This window comes from Poecilia mexicana, unplaced genomic scaffold (genome assembly GCF_051168715.1).
Source record: "Poecilia mexicana isolate PSO_F unplaced genomic scaffold, ASM5116871v1 scaffold_20, whole genome shotgun sequence".
NCBI lineage: Eukaryota > Metazoa > Chordata > Actinopteri > Cyprinodontiformes > Poeciliidae > Poecilia > Poecilia mexicana.
Window position 1 is genome coordinate 21,501,181 of NW_028263389.1, and position 19,940 is coordinate 21,521,120.

General features: G+C 40.5%; 2 protein-coding genes across 6 annotated transcripts in view; both read left to right on the plus strand.

Moving 5' to 3' along the window:
* Nucleotides 1–15,943, plus strand: part of LOC106903452 (NLR family CARD domain-containing protein 3-like) — a 28,659-nt gene extending 12,716 nt beyond the window's left edge. For 2 of the 5 annotated variants that reach the window (XM_088001421.1, XM_088001422.1), the window contains 5 exons: nt 641–2,447; nt 5,388–5,570; nt 10,817–10,987; nt 12,525–12,674; nt 13,588–15,943. In XM_088001421.1, the coding sequence (XP_087857547.1) occupies nt 641–2,447; nt 5,388–5,570; nt 10,817–10,987; nt 12,525–12,674; nt 13,588–13,594 (2,318 nt within the window). In that variant the 3' untranslated portion in view covers nt 13,595–15,943. Of the gene's footprint in view, nt 1–640; nt 2,452–5,387; nt 5,571–8,914; nt 9,024–10,816; nt 10,988–12,524; nt 12,675–13,587 lie in introns of those variants that run through there. The other 3 variants (XM_088001423.1, XM_088001424.1, XM_088001425.1) reach the window with 2 other exon arrangements.
* On the plus strand, nt 15,902–19,058 carry LOC148153458 (cysteine and glycine-rich protein 3-like). The gene is made up of 3 exons (XM_088001652.1): nt 15,902–15,908; nt 16,010–16,371; nt 18,895–19,058. Exons 1-3 carry the CDS (start codon nt 15,902–15,904, stop codon nt 18,991–18,993), a joined length of 468 nt encoding a protein of 155 aa, XP_087857778.1. The 3' UTR covers nt 18,994–19,058.
* Nucleotides 19,059–19,940: the final 882 nt, after the last annotated feature.

The window sequence follows — 19,940 nt, forward strand, 5'->3', positions numbered from 1 at the left end:
TTCCAGCTTATTAAAAGAGAGAGAAAAAAAACAATTATTAAAAAGCCCCTTTATTTTCTTTCTAATAAAACAAAAACACACAAGGCTTAACCTGGCAGGGGGCATGTATAGCATGGCGCCCCCCCCAGGTCTATAATACACTGGGGGAAACCCTGTAATAATTCTAATAATCTGTTGTCCCATGTCATTTTCAAACTACTATTGTTCTTTAAAACCATCCAATCCACTCTCTGACAGAGAAATGCCATATTAACATGAACACTGCCAGATACAATGAGCTGTTTCTCTGCCAGATTAAAGGTTTTTCTCTAGATGTTCTTTATTTTTGCTGAAAAATGCTGGGAGGAAACATCTTTCTTCCTCTCTTTCTTCTGAAGCTGCTGTTTGTGGGAGAAGATCAGATAGAAATGAAATGAGGACATGGTGACATGATGCAGAAGAGTTCATGTTGCTTCAATCATTGAATGGATGTGTTTCTGTCAGGATTCACTCATCTGATCTGATTTGTGAATTTGATACTGACATAGAACAGACTATGATCACTGAACAGAGACAGACATGTGATGTTTGATAATCGGACAATATTCTGTTTCAGATGTTTGGTTTTTATTTTACTTGTGTTTTTTCTTCTTTGTTTCAGCAAATGTTGTTCTGCAGGAGGTTCTAGAGGAACATAAGATCAGTCTGAGGAGGAGATGTGAATGTGTGACTGAAGGAAGTGATGAAACAGGAAGTAGAACCTTCCTCAACAGGATCTACACTGATCTCTACATCACAGAGGGATGGAGTGAAGAGGTTAATACCCACCATGAGGTGAAGCAGCTGGAGAGAGCTTCCAAGATCCAGAACCTCCATGACTCTCCAATCAGCTGCCATGACATCTTTAAATCCTTCCCTGACCAACATGGAGCCATCAGAGTGGTTCTGACCAACGGCGTCGCTGGTGTTGGAAAAACCTTCTCAGTGCAGAAGTTCACTCTGGACTGGGCCGAGGGCTTGGAGAACCAAGATGTCAGTGTGGTGGTTCTGCTGTCATTCAGGGAGCTGAACCTGATCAGAGATCAGCAGCACAGTCTTCTCTCGCTGCTCCATGTTTTCCATCCAACACTCCAGAAGCTCCCAGCAGAGCAGCTGGCTGTCTGCAAACTGCTCTTCATCTTTGATGGCCTGGATGAAAGCAGACTTTCACTGGACTTCAACAGCAGGCAGCTGGTTTCTGACGTCACACAGAAGTCATCAGTCAACGTTCTGCTGACAAACCTCATCAGGGGGAACCTGCTTCCCTCGGCTCTCATCTGGATAACTACCAGACCTGCAGCGGCCAATCAGATCCCTCCTTCATGTGTTTCCAGGGCAACAGAAGTACGAGGCTTCACCGATGCCCAGAAGGAGGAGTACTTCAGGAGGAGGTTCAGTGATGAAGAGCTGTCCAGCAGAATCATCTCCCACATCCAGACCTGCAGGAGCCTCCACATCATGTGTGGAATCCCAGTCTTCTGCTGGATCACTGCTACGGTTCTGGAGAACATGTTGACCTCAGAGCAGAGAAGAGAGCTGCCCAAGACCATGACTGACATGTACTCACACTTCCTGCTGGTCCAGACAAAGAGGAAGAAGAACAAGTACCATGGAGGACATGAGACAAGTTCACAGGAGCTGATGGAGGCTGACAGGGAAGTTCTTCTGAAGCTCGGGAGGTTGGCGTTTGAACATCTGGAGAAAGGAAACATCATGTTCTACCAAGAAGACCTGGAGCAGTGTGGTCTGGATGTCACAGAGGCCTCAGTGTACTCAGGAGTTTGTACAGAGATCTTCAAAAGAGAGAATCTGATCTTCCAGCAACCAGTTTACTGCTTTGTTCACCTGAGCATCCAGGAGTTTCTGGCTGCAGTTTATATGTTCCACTGTTTCACCAGCAGGAAGTCAGAGGTGGTGGAGAAGTTCCTGAGGGAACATTATTCTAATTATAATTCATATTTGGATGAGCGTAATGAAACATCTCTGGAGGGCTTCATGAAAAAAGTCATGAATAAATCCTTCAGCAGTAAAAATGGCCACCTGGATCTGTTTGTCCGCTTCCTTCATGGTCTCACTCTGGAGTCCAACCAGAGTCTGTTAGGAGGCCTGCTGGGTCAGACAGAGATCAGTCCAGAAACCATCCAGAGAATCATCAACAATCTGAAGGAGATGAACTCTGATGAAATCTCTCCTGACAGAAGCATCAACATTTTCCACTGTCTGGTGGAGATGAATGACCTCTCAGTGTTTCAGGAGATCCAGCAGCTCCTGGAATCAGGGAAGAAGCTCTCAGAGATCCAGTGTTCAGCTCTGGCCTTCATGCTGCAGATGTCAGAGGTTCTGGATGAGTTGGACCTGGAGAAGTACAACACATCAGAATCGGGCCGACAGAGACTGGTTCCAGCTGTGAGAAACTGCAGAAAGGCTCGGTGAGTCCAGATCAGTGATGGCATAGTGACTTTGGAAAAGTAATTTTAATCGGATTACTGATTACTCCTTGAAAAAGTAACTAAGTTACATTAAAAGTAACTTTTTTAGTTACTTTCAGCAGCTGCTAACAACAACACTCCACCACCTGTGAAAGTTACATGAAGCTTTGCCAAAACTTAATTACAAGTTATTTTATAATAGTAACATCAACAATGTGTTTCCACTTATAAGGTTGAACTGAAGGGCAGATTGTTTAATGGTTACAACACCATAAAATCTGTAGTAATCTTTGTGTGTTCCTCTATAATCTGTAAACTAAATAGTATTTTAGCCCCCCCACCCCCCTCCCTGCCCCAGCCTCCAGGTTCTGTGTTACAGCCCTGTGTTTGCTGTCATAGTGCAGCACACAGAGCTTCTCCTGCTGCTCCACAGCTCAGATCACCTTCTGCACAGATTTGTGACACTTATCTTAATATTAATGATTATAATGGCGTTTAGTTGCACAACTTTACAGGCTGTTTTCACGTTTATTGCTGTTCATATTAGTCTCGATGTTTGCAGTTTTCTGGAGCTCAACGTGAAGCTTGATGTCATTCACAGCAAATATATTAACTTGACATTAACAAAGACACAGCAGGACGGATCATCTGGGAAATGATGAACAGGGAGCGTCTGACTAAAACTACCTGGATGTCAGATAAATTCTGGGGTTTATTATGTGTTTCTGCTTATTTCCAAACCCAAATGAGAAACTTCACGTTCAGAAACAAACCCAAAAAACTGCAACCAGAGACTCATTAAATTTGCGAACGACTTTAGAAAAAACAAGTCCAGAGTCGCTTATAATAATCTGACTTGGTGACAGAAACTCAATAGATCCTGATTTTCCAGCAACAAAATGTGCATCTCCCTCCATTTTTTGCCTTTCTCTCGGTGCTGATAATGTTGCATAGAAATGGCGATCATCCTGGTGAAATAAAAGTTAAATAAATAAATTAGTGATTGTTGTCTGCTGTCATAAAAATCATTTCTGGAGGAGTCCTGGTTTCTGTCAGATCCTCCCAAAGCTCTGAGAATCTGCTTCCAGAGCTGGAACCATTTTACTCATCAGCTCTTCATCTGCAGCCTTTATGAAGCTGTTAATGTCCATAAAGACCTGGAGAGACATGAGCTGCATCACTCTAGAGCAGCTGACCAAACTGTTGGAGACCAGGATCTACTTTTTCTCTCACCAGCCGGCTGAGATCTACCACTCACCCACAGAAACTGGAAATTAAACTGTATATGCAAATATACAAAAGTTATAGCAGACATATGGAAGTGATAGAAAACCTGATGAAGTTTCTTCCTCAGTGAGATTCTGACACTGGGAGGAGGTTACTGGTTTCTCAGTCAGAAGCTGTTTGTAAACCAGCAGGTATAAATCAGTTATGGCAGATCTGAACTTTGACCTCAATATGAGAAACTTCAGACTGATAGGAGGAGCGGGGGGACTCTGCATACCCTGCACGGGTATGCAGAGTCCGTGCATACCCGGACTCTGTATACCCCTCCGGGTATACAAATCAGTCTGAAATCAGATTTCAGACTGATTTCTATCAGTCTGAAATCTATCAGACTGATAGATTTCAGAACCTATCAGTCTGAAATCTTCTGAAGTTTGGATATTTTTCCTCCAACAGGATCAGAGGAATCAAACCAGATGTTGGACTGGATTTTATTTCAATGTCATTTGTGAATGTTAGAGCCTCGTTTTCAATAGCAGAGCTGTAAAGGTTGAAAAAGGTTATTATTTTGGATAAAGTCTCATCAGCATCAATATTTCTACTAAATAAGAGATGAAAATAAATATCATGTTTGATGGAGGAAAAGCCTCTCAGACTTTGAGCTCAAAGCGAGATGCCAGAGAACCAAACTAATATTTATTTTAGACAACTAATTTAATTCCACATAATTATTGCAGTAGGAGCCATTTGTTTGTTAAATACTTAATGAAATATATTTTTCCTATTTGATGTTTGTTGTGAATAACTTAAACTCACAAATGAACGAGATAATTAGTCAAATTCTGTCGTTTGAACGTTCAGAAACTACAGCAGCTGTAATGAGCCACAGACAAAGGTAAACAAAGGTAAAATAACCTGAACAGGTGATCAACTCAAAACCACTCCTACCATTTTACCCTCTGTCGTATAAGCACACTCGTTGCCGTGTTTAGTGTCAGGAGTTCATCTGGATGTTGGATTAGATGAAGAAGCTTTGATCACATTTACATCCAGCAGTCAGATCCTAACATGGAGGCCTGAAGATATTTACTGACTTCTGCTGTTTTACTGCAGATGGTTCTAATATCTAATAAAATCACTGATTGCTCAGATGAATTGTCCTCCTGTCCAGAGTTTCTCCTGCCTTTCAGTCATTGGCTGCTGGAGACAGAGAGGAGCCATGATCCTAGAAGCTGAAGTTTGTCTAGAAAATGGATGAATAGAAACTATTTTCTGATCATCACCATCCACTCCACCATGTTGGGTCTGTTAGGATATCAGCTCCACTGGTTTCATCCGTTCCTTCATCTTCCAATGAAAATCCTGTTTAAAGTCATGTGATGAAGAGCTTCTGGTCCAGATTGTTGCTGCAGCAGTCAGAGCTCAGCATGAAGAAACAGGGAGGTTTGCTAACAGGTAGCCAAGATGGCCGCCGCTAAAACCTCCAGTTGTTCTGAGAACATGAAGCCTGAACTATTGGAACCTGTTGCTCAGCTTCTCTATTAAATGGATCTTTGAACAGAACCAGAACCAGGATGTTAGTTATGAAATGATCAAACTCAGTAAATTGATGTGAAGACCAGATGATCATCAGATGATATCAATGTTATCATATGTGTTCATATAGATTATCTGGTTTAATCAGAACTGACTTTATTTCTTCTCTAATCACAGACTTGGTGGCTGTGAACTCAGAGAGGCTGAATGTGAAGTTGTGGCTTCAGCTCTGAAGTCCAACCAACATCTGACTGAACTGGAAATAAGTCAGATCTACATAGATAAAACCATTACAGACTCTGGACTGAATCCAGTGTGTGAGATCCTGCAGAGTTCAGTCAGTAAAGTGAAGAGTCTGAGGTTTGTTTTCTCTATTTATCCTATAAAATCTTTTATTTATACTTTAATATTTATTTATCTTCATTTATTCTGTTTTCTTTAAAAACAATCTGCTCTAAATGTCAGAATATAATTTATAAAATCTTTTGCTTTGTAAATAAATTATTTTCTTTTTTCAGACTTTGAGAAAATTGATCTTTATTTTTCACTTTAAAATGTTTTGGACTGATGAACAAAAATAAGTGAAATGATGATAATTAATGATGGAGATGTTTCAGTTTGTTCTGAAAAGATTCAGATGATCAGATTGATTTATTTCTCTTTTCTTCTTCACGTTAATAAAGAAAAGTTCCTCCAGAGTAAAACCAGAACCAGGACCAGACCAGTTATGTTTCATAAACAGAAACTATAACATGAATAAAAACTGCCAGCAGCAGCCGGTTCCTCCAGCTCAGCTTTGTCCTGAAGCTGTGGTTCTGTTGGACCGGGTCAGAGAAGAACCGTCTCTTCAGTCTGTCAGTCGGTTGGAGCCTCAGAGACGCTTCATCAGGTCACTGATCAGAAACTTTAGAGCTGATTCAGAGAAAAGCCATCTAGGCCTGTCGTGATAAATGATAAATCAATTAATCGCATGATAAATTAAACCTATCAACCTCATTTTAATTATTGGCTTTATCGTCTCTTTCTGCCCCCCCCCCCCCTTTCTGTTGATGACACTGAATGAAAAAAGGCTCAACTCCAGTGCTCTCCACTGACCCTCCCTTCCTCATTTCCTTAGTGTAATGTCCAGCGCACACGACACGAGTTGTCGGCCCATTTTCAAAACCTGAGGGACCACACATTAGCCGACAGAAATCCTAGGTATAATGCTTTGATCGGGTTCGATCGTGCCGTGTGGTGTCCAGCCACACAGCCATTATTTTGGACTTGTAGCCCAAAATAATGGCTACAAGTTCAGTTAACTAATTTTAATATCAGGCATTAATCAATGCTTTACTAGAATCTACCTGTGATGCATGTGACTACAGGCAGTGTAAAGTCCTGACTGAATGAAAATCATAATCAATCAATCAATAAATCAATCAATCAATCAATCAATCAATCAATCAAATTTTATTTGTATAACACATTTCAGCAGCAAGGCATTTCAAAGTGCTTTACATAATTAAAATAAAAACAGCATGTGACATTGAATAAACGGTGAGACAAAGAGATTTTGAAAAAGATTAAAAAAGATAAAAACATTAAAACCCGCACCCCCTTTTAGGACTTCAGTTAAATGTCGTTTAACTGGGACTCTAACCCTCTGGGACTTAAGTCAAAACACCGTTTGACAAGGACTCCAACCTCCAGGTTTTTAGTTGAAACGCTGTCAACTGGGACTCTAAACCCTGTAGAAATTTTGTTAAACGTCGTTTAACTGGGATGTTTTCCAGGGGACTTTACATCATTAAAACGTAGACAGTGAGAAAGAGAAATAAAAAGAACTTAATAAATAGATAAAAACTAAAGATAAAAACATTAAAAACATCGAAGACATCAAAACCCACTGTAATCCTAATTTAGCCATAAGCAACTCTAACCAGGTGGGTTTTAAGTTGAGATTTAAAGGCTCTCAGTGTTTCAGCTGTTTTCCAGTTTTCTGGAAGTTTGTTCCAAATTTGTGGTGCATAGAAACTGAAAGCTGCTTCTCCTCGTTTGGTTCTGGTTCTGGGGATGCAGAGCAGAACCAGAACCAGAAGATCTGAGGGGTCTAGACGGTTGGTACAGCAATAACAGATCTTTAATGTATTGTGGTGCTAAACCATTCAGTGATTTATAAACTAACAACAGTATTTTAAAGTCTATTCTCTGAGCTACAGGCAGCCAGTGTAGGGACTTTAAAACTGGTGTTATGTGCTCTATCTTCCTGGTTTTAGTGAGAACAGCAGCAGCTTCTGGATCAGCTGCAGCTGTTTGATTGATTTGTTAGTCAGACCTGTGAAGACGCTGTTGCAGTAATCAATGCGACTAAAGATAAATGCATGGATGAGTTTCTCTAGATGGTGCTGAGACATCAGTCCTCTAATCCTGGAGATGTTCTTCAGGTGATAGAAGGCCGACTTTGTGACTGTCTTAATGTGGCTCTGAATGTTCAGGTCAGAGTCCATCACTACTCCCAGGGTTCGGGCTGATTGCTGGTTTTCAGTTTTAATAACTGAAGCTGCGCATTGACTCTAGTTCGCTCCTCTTTAGGTTCAAAGACAATAACTTCAGTTTTGTGTCTGTTCAGCTGGAGAAAGTTTTGGCTCATCCACACATTTATCTGTTCTAAGCACCTATTCAGTGATTGGATGGGGTCAAAGGTCACCTGGTGACATCGTGATGTAGAGCTGTGTATCATCCGCGTAGTTATGGTAGCTGATCTTATTTCCTGCTATAACCTGAGCCAGTGGGAGCATATAAATATTGAATAGGAGGGGTCCTAGGATTGAACCTTGGGGTTCCCCACATGTGACCTTTGACCTCTCTGATGAGAAGTTTCCGACTGAAACAAAGAAATCCCTGTTCTTTATGTAAGATTCAAACCAGTGGAGGACTGGACCGGAGAGTCCGACCCAACTCTGCAGTCGATTCAGTAAAATGTCATGGTCAACACTGAAGTCCAACAGAACCAGCACTGTGGTTCTCCCACAGTCTGTATTTATATGGATTTCATTGTACACTTTGACTAGGTCGTCTCCGTGCTGTGGTGAGCACGAAAACCAGACTGGAAGGAGTTAAAGCAATTCATTGTTGTTAGGAAGTTATTTAATTGTTTAAAAACTGCTTTTTCAATAACTTTGCTGATGAATCAGAGGTCAGAGGTCGGCCTGTAATTCTGCAGTAGTGATTTGTCTAGATTGTTCTCTTTTATCAGTGGTTTAATAACTGCTGTTTTCAAAGCCTGGGGGAAAACACCTGAAGAGAGTGATGAGTTACTATTTGGATCAGATCATTAGCAACGACAGGCAGAACTTTCTTAAAGAAATGTGTGGGTAGGACATCCAGACAGCAGGAACTGGAGCTTCACTGACTTATAATTTCTTCTAGGGTTTTGTTAATGAAGTTTTGAAATTGGGTCATTTTTCCTGCATTTCTTTTGTTTGGGCACAGCATTGGTACTGGTTTTGGAGTGGATGAGCAGATTAATCCTCTGATCTTTTGAATTTTCTCTGAAAAGAAACTGGAAAACTTGTTGCAGGCGGCATTAGATTGAAGTTCAGGTGGTGACGTCATAGGAGGGTTTGTGAGCAAATAGAAAATAGAGCTCGAGCGTTGTTAATGCTCGAGCATTAACAGCTGCATCCTGTTGCTTCAGCTCACATCTTTTATTCTTTATTCAGATTGATGAGCTGCAGGTTGTCAGAGATCAGCTGTTCTTCTCTGTTTATGACATCCGCAAAGAAAGCCTCTCTTGCATGTGTTAGTGGTGAGTGATAGTTACGTAGTCTTTCCTTGTAGATGTCATAATAAACGTGCAGTTGAGTTTTACGCCATTTCCGTTCGTCCCTACGGCAGAGTTGTCTTGCAGATTGAACTTTGTGCATTTCTCCATGGAGATTTCTTCCTACCAGACACAACCTTCACTTTAATGGGGGCAATGTAATCAATGATATCTGAAAGTTTAGACTGAAAGTCATCTACCAACTTATCTATGTCATTATAGCTTAAGGGTGAGGAAGAAGAGTAGATTTGATTAAATGTTTCTGCTGTGTTTTCTGTGAAAGTACGTTTTGTGATAGTAGCTTTTTGTCCACGTGGGTTAATGGATAAAGAACATTCAAAGATAACAGCAAAGTGATCCGACAGACGACATCAGTTACAGAGACACTGGAAATATTCACACCCTTACTGATAACCAGGTCCAGTGTGTGTCTATGAGTGTGTGTTGCTTGTTTGACATGTTGTGTTAAACCAAAACTCTCTAATATATTACAGAGCTTTCTAGTGCTGTCTAGTGATTACTGAAGGGCAATATAGTATACAGACTTCATAATCTGCACTCTTTTGGTTGAATGCAGTATTTATTTCCACTTTATCTTTATGTTTAGTTTTTATTCAAGTACGTTTTTTTTGTTCATGGAGACTGAGAATCCATTTTATTTTTGTTTTTGGTTGTTTTGTTTATTTAGTTTATCAGTTCCAGTGTTATGTGTTCTTTTGAAAATAAAGTGTATCTATCTATGGCAGGAAATAGCGTGCATTATTAATCATTCCCATTAAATCAGTGTCAAAAGGTCTTGAAACAATATTATCATTTATTGCAATTATTTTTTTAGACAATCGCTCAGCAAAATGTGTTATCATGACAGGCCTACCTCCATAGTGTTTCTGATGATCAGATCTGATCAGAATTGATCAATAATGATCAGATGTGATCAGTGGTAAAGGAGGCCTGTGTCTCACTGCACCAAACATCTGGTCCTCGTCTCCAGCTGTCCTCTGTCTCTGCTGTCCATCCTCTGCTGGGATGTCAGCAGGTAGATGGACCACAACGTCTGCTTGTTGGTGATTGGCTGAGCTGTTGTCATGGCAACATGCAGGCAGCCAGAAGGCAGCATAGCAGCTTCTAGACCAGGACTCTTCAAATCCAGGCCTCCAGGTTCGGTGTCCTGCAGCCTTTAGATGTTTCTGCTTCAACACCTGAATGAAGTGATGAATTGTCCCTCAGGACGCAGTCAGGTTCTCCAGAGTCCTGCTGAACTTTGACCTCATGAGGGACACAGGGGTTGAAGGTTGCAGGACGCCGGCCATCGAGGCCTGGAGCTGAAGATCCCTGGTCTGGACCGAACCAGAACAAGTTCTCCAAGTATTTACTGTCCCCATAGTTCAGTAAATACTTTGACTTTAGAACAAAGAGCTGAGAACCTGATCACCAGCAGAGCAGCGCCACCTGGTGGATCAACAGGGTCATAGGTTTCTACCAGATACCTGAGATAAACCAACCTTCACTTTGACTCTGATATGGAACTATTTTAATATTTAAAGTCCATTTTAATTCCCGACCAGAACCACTGAAGGCCCGACTGAAATATTCTAACAACACGTCATAATAACATGTTCTGGTTCTGCTGGTTTGGACTCTATAAACCAGTTTTACTGGATCAGATATTAAACATCAGTTCATCATGTTTCTTTTACATTCAGTCAAATTAATTTTCTACATTTTTATTATTAATTTGTTCATATTTCAGTTTTAACCTGCATCCTGTTGCTTCAGCTCACATCTTTTATTCTTTATTCAGATTGATGAGCTGCAGGTTGTCAGAGATCAGCTGTTCTTCTCTGGCCTCAGCTCTGAAGTCCAACCAACATCTGACTGAACTGGACCTGAGTGGAAACAACCTGAAAGATTCTGGAGTGAAGGAGCTCTGTGGTTTTCTACAGGATCCTGAATGCAGAATACAACGATTAATGTAAGAAACCATGTTTTATTCTGGATCTGATGTTTGTGGTGTGAAAGTTGTGTTGCCACTAAACTGCAGACAGATGCTGATATTCTACTGATCCACTCTGAGGATCTTCATGGTAAAGTCTGCTTTCTTCTTCTATGGTTTGGTCCAGTTAAAGTTTCTGTGTTTTATAAAAGCACCAGCAGTTCCTCCTCCCACCATCACATCCAACCAATCACAGCGTTCATTTCACAGACACCAACCACACCTGCAGAGAGAAGGTCAAAGGTCAGATTGGAGACTGAAGGCTGATAAAACTCTGATATTAGGATCATTAAATGTCTTAATATCTACAAACAATCAGATATAAAATCTGATAAAATGTCTTTCTGTCCAAGACAGACTGAGGCTGAATTCACTAAATAATGATGTTCATCCACATCTCTGACCTTCTGATCATAAATGATCAATAAACCATCATTGATAAAACCACAAACTTTATTAACCTGTAAAGATGAACAGATGTAGAAACATCAGGAATCAGTTTGACATTTAAAATGAATCTGAACTGAAATATTAGAGCTCAGCCCAACAGAAACAGTTACATTTTAATACAGCAGCATCAATTTAATAAATTATCTGAAATAATATGTAAATATTTTCCCAGCTGTGAATAAATGTGAGGTAAACAAAGTATTCCCTCCTTTCCTGGGTTGTTCCTCATCTCCAGTGTCTGAGGTGAAGCAGCAGGAATCCTGTGAGTTTGTGACAGATGTAGCAGGAAGTTGTGACGTTGGCAGAAGGAGCTGGATGGACGACGGAGGGAAGCTGATAGCAGAGCAGCTTTATTTCTAGACAACTTTAAACAGGACAAAGGAGACATGAAGCAGCATCACATGATCCAATAATCAACCAATAAACCATCAATAGGAGATAAACATCAATACAACAGACCTGATTAAAATAATAAGATAATCATACAGTCAGAATGAAGTAAATGGAAAAAGAGCAAAATAACAATAAACTGATTTAATTCAAACAGACAAAAGTCAACATTTGGTTTGAAGCAGGAATTTATAATCAAACTGGGTTATTGATCCTCAGATAAATCAGTCAGTTCAGTTTCCACTCATGTGTTCATGTGTTTATGAATGAGTGAAGTGTAATTATTGCAGCTGTTGATCCTCCAGATAAATCAGTCAGTTCCTCTCAATAGCAGGTTTCTGTCACTGTGGAAATGAGCTGCTTCATTAAATCACTGCAGCTTCATTAACAGCTCTAATGTCTCACTTTGGTTCTGAAAGTCCATTTTAATTCCCGACCAGAACCACTGAAGGCCCGACTGAAATATTCTAACAACACGTCATAATAACATGTTCTGGTTCTGCTGGTTTGGACTCTATAAACCAGTTTTACTGGATCAGATATTAAACATCAGTTCATCATGTTTCTTTTACATTCAGTCAAATTAATTTTCTACATTTTTATCATTAATTTGATCATATTTCAGTTTTAACCTGCATCCTGTTGCTTCAGCTCACATCTTTTATTCTTTATTCAGATTGTGGAGATGCAGGTTGTCAGAGATCAGCTGTTCTTCTCTGGCCTCAGCTCTGAAGTCCAACCAACATCTGACTCATCTGGACCTGAGACTCAACGACCTGGAAAATTCAGATGTTCAGCAGCTGAAACATTTTGTAAAGGATGTTCAGTAAGTAAATGTTATCAGTGAGTCCAGCTGCTGTCAGCATGTTGAACTAAACCAGTTCCCATCAAAGCTCCAGTGTTCCCAGTAAAGCTGCAGCTTCTCAGTGGTTCAGGCTTCCTGATTGGACACAGAGACAGCAATCAGCCAATCAGAGCAGCAGCAGCTTGCTGTGTTCCTGTGTTTGTGTTGCTGTGTCCATGTCTCCAGGACGTCCAGCTGGACTCCAGCGTCCAGCCGTCCAGCATGTCTAGAGACAGTGGTCCTCATTCATCAAACTGTGGCAGCAGCAGATCTGATCTCAGATCTGTTTGTTCTCTCAGTTCAACAGGAAACAGCTGATCAGGTTGATGTTGGTCACAGCTCTGAGATCAGTCTGACTGCAGCCTGGAAACCACTGGAAACTCTGGTTTCACAAACCATCATTCATTTAGTCAGCAGCTGCTCTTCCTGCTCCAGTCCAGTCCTCACATGTGGACATGTGTCCTCCTGTCCTCAGTCTCATCCAGATGTGTTCAGGGACAGACAGCCTCCATGCTGCTCAGTCAGCTGATGTCCAGCAGCAGATGTTTGTTCATCAGCAGCAGTTTGTGTCTAAATGCAGCAGCAGCAAATCCATCCCTCCAGTGTTGGAGCAGCAGTGAACCTTCAGGCTCTCAGCAGTTTGTTTCCACTGTGGACTTGAGTGGAACCTGCAGAGGAAGCAGACTGGATGCTGAAAGTGTGTGTAGGTGTGTGAGCTTGGAGCTCAGTGTGTTCACTGCAACACGTTAAGATGAGAGCAGAGAGGAAGCTGCTCTGAACACGACTGAAGGCCCTGCTGCTCTTTCTACTGGATGTGCTGCGTCACTGACTGCTGCTGCTGGAGAGAAGCTGGAAACTCACTGATCTGATCTCTGATTCTTTCTTCTCTCTGCAGGTGGTGATCTCTGTAAAGAAGAGAATCGTCTCCGTTTCCTGCTGATCCTCAGAAGCTGCAGCAGTTTGAGTCTAAAGAGACTCTGACTGGATCATGATGACCTTTGACCTGAATGGTTTCCATCCTGTTTATTTCCTCCTGTCTGTCATTTTGTATCTGATGTTTTTCTCTTTGGATGGATGAAGATGAAATTGTAACTCGGCTCCATTTCGAGGCTTCGTGGAGTTTTGATCTGAACTTGATTCAGTTTTTAAAGTTGATCATTTTTCTCTGATTCATTTTCATCCTGAAATATGAACCATGTTTCAGTTCAGCCGTTTCCAGGCTGCATGTTGCTTCATTTGGATCCAGTTTCTGATGTTTGTGCAGCTCTGGTCTTTCTATCTGCTGCTGGAAACGACTCAGTGAGGAAATGATGCAATCAAACTGTTACTGATTATTTTAAATCTAATATTTTCATTTCCTGGTATTTTCTGCTGAGATTTCATTACCTAATTTATGTTTACATAATCAGAATATAATAATTTTTCCTTTTGAATTCTGTACTGAAAAATTCACTAAACGTATAAAAAAATCTATTAACTAGTAAAAACTAGCAAACACTTTAGAAACAAATTAAAACTGAATTGAACAAACAAAACTAAACTAAATTTAAAGCCCAAAACTTTTATAACTCTGGTTGAAACTTTATGTTTCATTAATTATAAATATCCAGAGGATTTTTCACAAAACCAGGATCTTGGATTAAGCCATAATTTTCTGGATATTCTGGTTTAATTAAACCTCGATTCAGTTTCACAACACAGGAAACGTGTACGTTGCCATGGCGATTTATTCTGTGAAGCTAGCTGCTCCAGACCAGGCTAACATCTGGATTAATCCTGGAGCTTCATCTGTTCAGTCAGCGATGAAAACCTGATGAGTTTTGTTTTCTTTTGTCTTTTTTATTACGCTGCATTAATTAATTTTGGTTTTCAGTCTAATATTGTTGTAACATCATGATGTTAGAATATATTATCAATTTAGCATCAGTGTGGATTTCTTCCTGTTCTTTGGGTTTCTCTGTTCTAAGTTTGACATAAAGGCCTTTAATAGACCGTTGCAGTTTTTAGGGGATTAGAGAAATGGGTCATAAAGAAACTCAGGTTTTGTAATCAAGTCCAGCCAAATTAGTTATAACAAACTTTACTGATGAATTTTAATGTCACTTAAAATAATATGTACAATGGAAATTAACTTTAGTTTTGTTAATGCAATGCAGAATTAAAGGACAATATTTAAAACAAATACTTAGTTACATTATTAATAAACCTTTTGTCTTCATCCAGGTGGCTACAATCTTATAAGCTCCATTATAATTTATATTTTGTCTTTTTAATTGTCATTAAGCTGCTTTTACACCAACAGTTATAATAAGAAATTGTCCCTTCAAAACAAAAGCATCACAACTCAAACAGGAAGTTAACTGTAGGTAAAACTAATGAAGGATTTTCTAAGTTATTAGTATAATTATTTGCACATTGTTGTCAACATTTTAACCCCATACTTCCCAGAAACTGTAAATGTTCTTATTTATAATCTGTTGTTCATGTTTGTTCTGGATAAATAAGTTGTGGATCAGAAAAGAGTGACATGAATTAATCTGCTGCCAGATTCACTCGTTATTTTAACTTCCACTGTTTGTTTATAAATTTAAAGTTGTTTATTTGAGCAAATAAAATGTAGTATTATGGTTTAAGAATGTATGTTTGGGCTAATTACTTATTTAATCGAGCCGCTATTGAGCAGCAGTTTTTTTTTATCGAGTTTGATTGGCTTTAATTCCTCATAATCCTCCATCAACATGTTGTTCGTTTAGTGTGAGGGATGGTGAACACAATTAATCTACTGTACCATCAGTGAATGATCGATCTCATTGATCTGATGAAGAAATCTGTTGATGCAGATTCACCTGAATTAAACTTGTATAGATGTTGCTGCACCTGATCAGCTGGTTTGGTCTTTGTGAAACGGATAAAATGTGATGAAATGATGGAGCTTTGCCAAACCCGGTTTTATCTCTGATCCTGGATTTAATAATCCTGCCTTTGTGAAACACAAACCAGGTTAGTTTAAGTTACTAAAATGACATGTCACTGTTTTACTGCAAATGTAGCTTCATTTATAATATAACACAAAGTTCATGTGATTCAGCTGTGAGATTAGAGAGAAAGAATCAGATCAGAGGAAGACCACAGGTTGGTTTATTAATAAGAGGAAATGTAAGATATCTTCAAGCAGTTTCAAAGAAAGTCTAACTGGGAATAAAACATTGATGAATTGTAAATAAATCAATAAAAATAATATTTTTTACTTATGGTTTGGTGTGTCACTTGTTCTTTTCAATAAACGTATTAATTCAACTTATTCATTGGTAAATTAGCTTTTATCCCCCTTCTTCCATTCAATCTGTTTAATTCCGCTCTTATTTTGAAAGGACCGGGCCCGGCTTCCTTCCGGCTGGTTGTCTCCAGCTTGACTCCTGAGCTCAGTGTGAGCAGCATCCAGCCTCGGAGCTCCGCTCAGAGAAAACAGCCTCACTTCCTCTCTCTTCTCTCTCAGCGGCTCCGTTTCTTTAAAAACGGTTCCGCTCCAGCTGGAGCGGCTTTTTCTCTTTCCGTCTCTGCGGAACAAACGGACTTTTATCGGCCGGAGAGTCCAGAGGAGGTCCGGAGGATGAACCCGCCGTGCGCCCGCTGCGGGAAGATCGTCTATCCCACGGAGAAAGTCAGCTGCCTGGACAAGGTGGGAGCTGGAGACTCTACGGAGTAATAATGATGTTTAAAACATTACATTAGATTATCAACCGTTAAAAGTTCATTTAGTTCATTTTGAAGAGGAAACAAAAACGTGAAGGGAAAATTTCAACCAATATAGGTTGATAAATTTTGATCTGAAGAAAATGATGTTTAAGAGTTGAGTTCTTAAAGGCAATTAATAAAATTGAATTTAATACATGGGAAAAAGCAGCAATAAACTAAAACTTGGTATTTGTGGTTGTAACTTGAAAATGTGGCACTTTTGATTTTCAAATTAAGATATTTATGTTTATTCCTGCCAGATTTTTAAAGTTTTCCCAAAGTAAACATCCATTATTTATCCATTTTGGAAAATCTACAATAACGTTCACATTTATCACTTTACATTTAAATCATTAAAGTTTTCTGTTGCCTCTGAGAAAAATATGTGATCAAGAACAATATTATTAATTTGTAACTAAATCTGTTGATTTATTATATCTGCAGAAACTACCAAACATCACAGACTATAAACTAGTTTTTACAGTGTAACACTTTTCTGCGGCTTCTTGCATAACGATGTTAAATTATGAATTGATCTCAGCAGCTTCATGTTCTCTGTCTGTTCTGAGGCTCAGATGACACAGCAGCATGTCGGCGCCGCTCAGAATAATTCCTCCAACTTTCATCCTCAAACCAACAAACATCTCCTGGTTCCTACTGGGACCAGCAGAACAAACCAGTCTGAACTGGTTCAACATGGATTCACTGGGCAGAGCCTTTTGGAGCCAGGAGTGTCTGAAATGAGGAGATGAATCTCTTGTTTTCTGAGATGAATGATTGTTGGAGGCAGAGATTTAAAGAGGAGGCTGCAGAGAAACCAGGTGAGTCAAAGTGAGGAAAGAATCAGATCCTTCTGTCAGAAAACCTCCAGATCAGATCATCTTCAGCGCTTCGTCTCACTTCAGATCCCAGCAGAAAACAATTCATCTGTCCGGTTATTAAGATGCTCGGCGCTCTGAGTGATTTCCAGCTGAAGGGGAGATTTATGTAGGAGGAGAAATGTGTTGGCAGCAGCTGCAGTTCCGCTAATGCCCACTGGGGGCAGTAAAAGGTTAACTGCTGATTTTGTTATTTTCTTAAAAACTCTCCTGAAGCTGACAGCAGAAGAAGAGTGGATCACAGAGGAACCAATAAGGTCTCCTGATCCATCAGAGTCTGGTATCAGAACCTTCTGGACCTTTTCCTCTGGAGGTTCCACTGACAGACCCAGAACCTTCTGCAGGACCGTCTGGCTCCAGGACCGGTCCATGAGAAGCAGAGGAATCCCGTCAGAGTGTCAGATGTCTGGGTTTCCCTGCTGCTCCAGGCTGAATCACTGAGACGACTGATGACTGAAGAACCAGAGACATGTCCGAGTCCAACCTGGAGAGTTCTGGTGTCTGCTGATGTCTGGAGGTTCTAAAGAATTGGGAGATTCTTTATGCTTTTTAACCTGGTTTGATCAGCAGGTTAATAGAGCCTGGAGCATGAAACAGGAGCAGTGAGGGTTTAAAATGAGCAGCAAGAGAAGAACCTGGAGGAGATCTTCAGGAGTCTGGAGACGTTTTGACCAAGAGACTTTAATAGAAACTTTGGCTGCTTGGAGAGAAAACGTCCAGAAGAGAAACACGATAAATAATCTGAGGAAATATTTCTGATCACTTTTTGTTTCCAAAGCGTCTCTGACTGTCAGCTGAGGATGAATCCACCAGTCAAAGCTCTGTGTTAACATCTCCAACACAGAACTGAGTCACTTTCTAAGGATTTGAATAATCCTGATCCGGAGCAGATGGAGGAAGATCTGAGCTGAATGCTGCCAGAGCCAAAGGAGCTGACTGAGCAGCCGCTGCTGTTCCAGTCTGAGCAAATCTATTTATATCCAGGAACTCCTGTTGGCAGAAACTACATTTACACTGATAGCCACACTTCAAAAATACCAGAAATCACAGAAACTAGCAGCTGTTAGCATCTGTTAGCCTCCTGTAGCTGCAGATTAGTGACCGGTTGTCATGGAGACGGTTCGGTTGCTGAAGGCGACTCGGAGCTGCAGCTTCCAGCTGAAGGATGCCAGCAGGGCTCCAAGATGGTGGAATATTTCCCCGTCCAGATCGACACTTTGAAACATTTCAGGATCTTGTTTGTTCTAGAAAATTGTGAGAAAATAGAAAAGTGGAGAGAAAAACACCAAGTATCCACAGATATTCCTGTTTCTACTGAGACAAAGTGAAAACGTTATTAAAGATCCTGTTTTCTGTCAAACTGAGATTAATGTGATACTTTTCATCCAATAACTGTGAACAAATCATGTCTGACCTCCAGAAAACCAGAGAAATGTTGATGAGCAGGACTTTAAGTTTTCAGAAGAAAGTCTGTGTGACTCAGAGACTCGATCCGACTGTTGGACTCGGCTGGTTTTGGTTCAGGAGGATTTTAGATCAGAGCTGATCAATAATCAGACATAATGTGACTGTTTGTGTTTTTCCATCAGAACTGGCATAAAGGATGTTTCCACTGTGAAGTCTGCAAGATGACCCTGAACATGAAGAACTACAAAGGCTACGATAAGAAGCCGTACTGCAACGCGTGAGTAGAGCCGCGTTCTCTGATGGATCCATCATGGCTGCTGCTGCTGCTGATGCTGCGTCCTGACTGCTAAGCTCCGCCCACCGCTGGCTGAGCCGCGGCTACTATCGGAGTCCTGTAGGTTTTTCTATCGGTGCTGGATTCAGTGGTTCTGCTGCTTATTGGACCATGAAAACATGGAGATGATGAACCTGAAAGGGGGCGGAGCTTCCAGCGGCGTGTGACGGATGATTGGATGAATTACAGCTGGTGTTTTGGGGGCGGGGCCTGTGGTTCTGACCCGTTAGCTTGTAACGGTGAGCTGGTTATCATGTTGATCTGGTTTCTGTGTTCAGTGACGTGCGGTCAGGGGGGGCAAGTGGGGCGGAGCCTCTCCTGTCATAACGGAAAAATATAATGATAAAATAATGTATATTGCTATTTTCACCCTGTGGTTTGCACTGTAAAGTATTTATTTTTCATTCAGCTTAACCAATTTTGATATTTTTTTCTTCAAAATCGTTGAATTTTCTCATTTTTCCGTTCATGTGCTGGGAAGTGAAGCCGGTGAGGCAGCAGCGATCCGAGCCTCACCTGGGATTCATCAACCTCCCGCTAACTGCACTGGCTGCTGTTCTATGGGAGCAGCTCCTCCTGTCTGTATGTCGCCAATAAAATGGATAAAAACATTTAACATATGAACTGGTTTTCCATAATTTAGCTTAATTTTAGTGCTAAAATTACGTTTCCATAACAGCCATGGTAGCCATCTTAAAAAATACAAAAATTATCAGTGAATATGGTTTCTATGGGCCCAATTAGGTTTGATTTGACACCAAAAGTATTTATCTGTAATAAATCTTGGTAGTTTTAGATCAAAATAAATTTAATCTTGAAGACCATGGCGGCCATCTTGAATTTGTCAGTGGCTAACAATTTTCCCTTCCAAAAAGCCTTTTGGAAACATCTGTG

Bases quoted from the DNA above. Each gene is read 5' to 3' on its own strand.
- LOC148153458 (XM_088001652.1), top strand. The intron at 16,372-18,894 runs GTGGGAGCTGGA...TTTTTCCATCAG, and splicing joins AAGTCAGCTGCCTGGACAAG to AACTGGCATAAAGGATGTTT.